Source organism: Urtica dioica, chromosome 12 (assembly GCF_054948205.1).
Source record: "Urtica dioica subsp. dioica isolate 48M chromosome 12, U.dioica_male_clone48M_v1_H2, whole genome shotgun sequence".
Taxonomy (NCBI): domain Eukaryota; kingdom Viridiplantae; phylum Streptophyta; class Magnoliopsida; order Rosales; family Urticaceae; genus Urtica; species Urtica dioica.
In genome coordinates, this window is record NC_142767.1 from 18487278 (window position 1) to 18492952 (window position 5675).

The following is a 5675-nucleotide window of genomic DNA, read 5'->3' on the forward strand; positions in this document are numbered from 1 at the left end:
TGTCATTCCTACTTAAACCAAATAACTAATTATAAGAAAGTCATACTTTCTCTCTCTCTTTCTCTGCATTTCTTTTTCATTACTAATTTAGCTTTATCGCCCGGATACAAGTATATAGAAAAAAAAATTGTAATATATACGTATGATATAATCTTTGAATATCTACATGATTGTAACCATATAAACCATCACGTTAGCCGTTAGCTCTGTATTGCACGTTATGGATTCGGTAGTTGAGACATCATTCTCTACCTGATTATTTTTAACTTAATTGCATGTGCTAACCCGGATTTTAATGTCAATAATAATTCCCATCAATAACACGTCCAAAATACTAATTACAATATAACGTCCATTCGAACAGAACTTCTCATAAAATATGATAAACAATATATAGTAATATATTTTTTTGAAGGAAATATATAGTAATATATATCTCATGGTCATGGTGGGAGTGCAAATTAATTAGACGTGGCGCGGGTCCCAGGGTTGAAATAATAGCCGTATATTAATGAAATTGTTGAAAAATTAAAAAAGAAAATTCATTGAAATATTCTACGAATATCGAGAGATATTGTAACGACTAATAACCATCATCAACGGCAACATCCAAGCGACTTCGTGCACGGTCAAATATTATCCTGGGCCCACATTTAACCGACAAAGTTGTTTTCAATTAGATTAAGTATTGATTAAGGATTTGGTAGTTCGTTATTTTTGTGATTAGTTTATACTTTATAGCTCAAAAAAGAAAACCATGCAATTAAGTGGGGGAAGAACTACTTTTCTTAGTTTCTAAATTAATTAGGTATTGAAAGCTTTCTTTACAATTACCAAGTTTATGGGCAATTTGGATTAATTAAAGGGATAATCATAGCTTGTTTTACTCCGCGTGTTGTTGATTGAAAATTTATTGTCTTTCCCCAATGGGAAAACAAGAAACCCAAAACATAGGAAATAAATAAATAAAGAAACTCTGCTCTTGATATTTCAACGTAGCCGCAACTTGTAAGGACATCATGTTTTTATAAAATAAATAGTTTAAAAGGCTATCGTGTTTCTCATTGACGGATTAAATTTTTTAGTTAGTTGGGGCATAAAAATAAAGTTCCTAAAAGTAATAATTTTATTTAAATTAAGTTCCCCAAAAAATAAGGTTTAATTTGATTAAATCATACACTAAATCATATAATAAAAAAATTAGGAAAATAGCCAACTAAAACGTTTGAAATTACTATATATAGTCAACATTTTGTAAATCTTAGATAAATAGCCGTAAAGATGATGTGACATAATGAATGAAAGTGATTATTTACTAAAATTTACGTCTGTAAATATATGAAATTAATTATTTATCTAAAATTTACGAAACGTTGACTATTTAACAATATCAAAGTGTAAATATGATTATTTACTTAATGAATTCATCGTATAAATATACACGAAATGCTAATTCAGTAGGAGTGACTAGACATGAAATGCTAGTTTAGTTGGTAAAATACACTCGAATGTCTAGATAAGGAGACGGTGAAATCGCGAGTCCAAAGCAAAGACTAATAAAAATCCTAAAATATTCAAAAGACTCCTGAGTTAGTTAGAGTTTGTTTTCGCTAAACTTGAACTTTATACTTAAAATACATACTACGTTATTGTGGACATTGTTAGTTATTAGATGTTTTGCTTTTAAATTTGAATTACATATGATTTTATATTGTTGTGGGTGTGAGAATATATTAAGCCTAGCTATTTGCATATTTGATCTTATTGTATTTAAATATGACTTGAGAATCTGACCGCATTGCAACCACACAATTCATTTTGGCTTTGGTTCGGTTCCTATCTTATATATGATTTAATTACTTTGTTCCTATTTATCTTATATGTACGATTTAACTAGTTTTAGTTTTATATTGTATTAACGAAAATTTGACTAGAACTCGCTACCTTCAAACTAGTGAGTATGAAACTTGAGCTATTTTACTTGGTCCGTTTTATATTATAACCAAAGTTGTGGCTCAGCTAATAATATAAATGTAACCGTGAGGTATAATAGTAACTGATTTTACTTATAGAATAATATTGATCTAAATTATACTTTATAATATCATCCTTTAAGTATACAATACGTCTAATATTTATTATAATCGTATATATATATATACATATGTAAGTTACTATATATTTACACACAGATAGTATATATCATACAACTAGCTAATAGATAAAGGAAATGCAAATGTTTGTCATTTGAAAAAAAAATGTCATTTTACCCATAGATTTTATCATTTGATAATAATTCATAACCTTAGGTAAACTTTTCAACAGTGAAATTCCAAAACTACGTTACATTAATATATATATATATATATAATCTAGATAAATTAAATAAATGGTTTTCATGATTTTTTTTCTAAAATAAATTTAATTTCCCATTTAAATTGTATTTTCTAGTAAAAAAAGAGTAAATATCATATATGGTATTAAAATAATAGTTGTAATATTTTAAAGAGATGGAAATATTTGAAATGTACTAAAATAAATTAGAAATATTAATTTATTTTATTGTATACATATTGAAAAATGGGTCCAAAATAATTAGAAAGAAAGGCATATAGCTAAAACTTAAAAGTGTTTGGTAGGACTCTCTTATCATTAGTATAGCTTACACATTTGGCATTTTACAACTCAAATAGTATGCTATATTCCATGCGCATGTGAGGTTTATAGTTCATACAATATGAACACATTATTTTTATTCTTTGCATTATCAAACGACTAAACAGGGTCAACATCCTTCCGTATATACAACAACCGTATACTGTTGGCTATATTATATCAATTTTACCCCATCAAGGAAAAAAAAAAGGATATAAAACTTATATAAATGACAAATGAAAAATCTAACGTCAACTTTTAGTTGATAGTTTTTGCATTAGAATAAAGTAGAAAGTAATCGTGTATATCATAACTCAACATTAGTCAGTACCCTAAAATTCAAAAGACACCATGTGCTATAGCCACCATCCATATCAATTGTCAAGTTAAATTAAGACTCCCTAATTTATCAAATCAACACACAAAATAATAGTATTTGACAATTATATAAGATAACAATATTAATTTAATCAATGTGATAGGCAACGATTACCCCACTCTATAAATACAATGGAAAGCTTGGTCTAAAAGCCAAGAACCAAAAGAAAAACCCATAAGTTTTTTCAAGTGAGAGAAATCTGCTTATTATTAATTGCCACCATGGCTTCTTCGTCCAATAAGCCGTCTCTAATTAGCTTATTAATGGCTGTTTTGTTTTGCTCCATTGAGCTTTGTTTTGGTGCGAGAATGAACTTAACATCCACCGGAACTCATTGGTACAATGCCGGAGCTACTTGGTACGGTGGCCGAAATGGCTTCGGAAGTGATGGTAATAGAATAATTTAGTAGTTAATTATGTCACTAGCTAGTTTTACCATATAGTTATTTATTTTTGAACTTTTTTTATTATGTTAATGTAATACACGAATCATTGAAATCATATAATTATTGCAGGAGGGTCATGTGGATATGGGAAGTTGGTATCAAAAACTCCATTTTCATCTTTTGTGACCGGAATAAGTCCTTCTCTTTATAACAATGGAAAGGAATGTGGAGCATGTTATCAGGTACATATAAATATTATACATATACATATATTAAAAAAAAAACAGTAACTTCTTTATGTTCTCGGCGTATGTTTATGCGTGACTACCAAAATAATGGACACAAAATTGACCCAATTTCATTTTTTAGTTTTCCCCATTTTCCAATAGTCAACGCAAACTTTAGAATAAGAATTCCATTATTTCAACTAAACACTTTGTCATCACCTTATTCTTTTTTGAATGATTTTCCGTATCTTGTCTCTTCACTATAATTGAATATCCGGTTTCTATATGACGTGCATGCAGTGACATTCTTTTGTCCATTCATCAATTATAATAAACAATTTATGTAATTTTAACTAAAGTAGGCAATAATTAATTGATCAAATAACTAATTAGTGTATGTATTATTTAGGTCAAATGCGTAAACCACCCAGCTTGCTCCGGCAAACCGGTGAGAGTCATAATTACAGATTTATGCCCGGGATGCCGATCCGAGTCGGCTCATTTTGACCTCAGTGGAACATCATTCGGCGCCATGGCAAAACTCGGTCAACAGGACAAATTGCGCAACGCTGGAGTCCTAAAAATTCGATACGCCCGGTAATAATTAACACACTTAAATTGATTTTAATTCGGTAACAAATTTACTAGCTATGATTAAAATCAGGGACGGAGTTAGAAAACTAGTGGTTAGCAACTAAAAATTGATTTTTTTTTTGTTTCTTGTGTAGCGTCGCGTGCGATTACTCGGGGCAAAGAATAGCATTCCATGTGGACCAAGGCTCGAATTCCAACTACTTTGCGGCGGCTGTGGAGTTCGAGGAGGGTGACGGGGATCTCGGAGCAGTGGCCCTAAAAGAGGCTACCTCGGGAAAGTGGCGGCCCATGGTTCAATCGTGGGGCGTGGTTTGGAAATTGGATGCCGGAGGCAAACTAAACCCACCATTTTCGATCAAATTGACGTCTCAATATTCGCGTCAAACGATAGTGGCCAAAGACGTCATCCCCAAGGGTTGGAAGCCTGGTGCCACCTATAGATCTTTGGTCAATTACAAATGATTATTTATTGATAATCACCATTTTAATTTGCCCCTGATTGAATGTGTTTCCAATCAAGTCCAAAATTTGGAGACCTGCTATAGGGGATATTCTAGTAGTGATAGCTTTGAGGGGTGTTTTGGTCTTTTGCCAAAAAATTGTGTATTTGATCATGTTGTTTTCAAGGTTGTTGTGTGTTTGTAGGTTTTATTATGCAAGCTGGGCTTTGAGAAAATTCATCAGAGATTCCTGTGCTTGTTAGTGAGTGAATTTGAGTAATGTTGGAGCTTATAAGAGTTATATGTTGTACCCTTGCTCTGGAAATTATGTATGGAATGAAATAAAGCAATGCAATATTTTGGCTACAAGCTTTTAGCTGAACTTGTTGAACAAAATATTAAGCAGATAACCACTACATCAACCTGAGAGCATAACACTTTCCTATTCTTTTATGAACATGAAGAAAAGTGGATAAAATAATTAATTGATTTAACATTTAACCGTTTTGAACAGTTAACCTTCAATCGGTTAATCATTCACATTTTGATATCTTTTATTTATATTTACTCGGTCAAAAAAACAATTAAAACTAATTAACAAAATATATTAGTTAAAATTAACTCATTTTCTAATTTTAACCAATCAAAATACAAATTAATCGACCTTATATCACAAGCAACACATTCAAATGGTCACAAGTAGTAGCAATTTTGATACTATGAACCAAAATAAATTAAAATATGTTTTTAGACACTTTTACTAATAACTGTAAACATGAAAATATACACTGTCCAAATAATAAGTCTACAAATAATAATAATTGTAGATATATAATAAATTTAAAAATAATAATAATTATAGATCTATAGATCCACTAGTAAAAGTGTTCAAAAATATAATGCGATGTATTTTGGTTCAAAATATCTAAATCTAATATCCAAAAACCCAAGCGCATAAAGTGACTCTTAGCCTAACTTTGTGATTATTACAAGG

The 5675-nt window shown here is 30.3% G+C and overlaps 1 protein-coding gene across 1 annotated transcript; it reads left to right on the forward strand.

Annotated features, from left to right (window-relative positions):
* The first annotated feature begins 3141 nt into the window (after positions 1-3141).
* Positions 3142-5020, forward strand: LOC149379868 (expansin-B18-like). Its single transcript, XM_089603231.1, has 4 exons — positions 3142-3424; positions 3550-3662; positions 4057-4244; positions 4376-5020. The coding sequence occupies exons 1-4, from the start codon at positions 3256-3258 to the stop codon at positions 4701-4703; spliced, it is 798 nt and encodes a 265-aa protein (XP_089459357.1). The 5' UTR covers positions 3142-3255; the 3' UTR covers positions 4704-5020.
* The last annotated feature ends 655 nt before the right edge of the window (positions 5021-5675 follow it).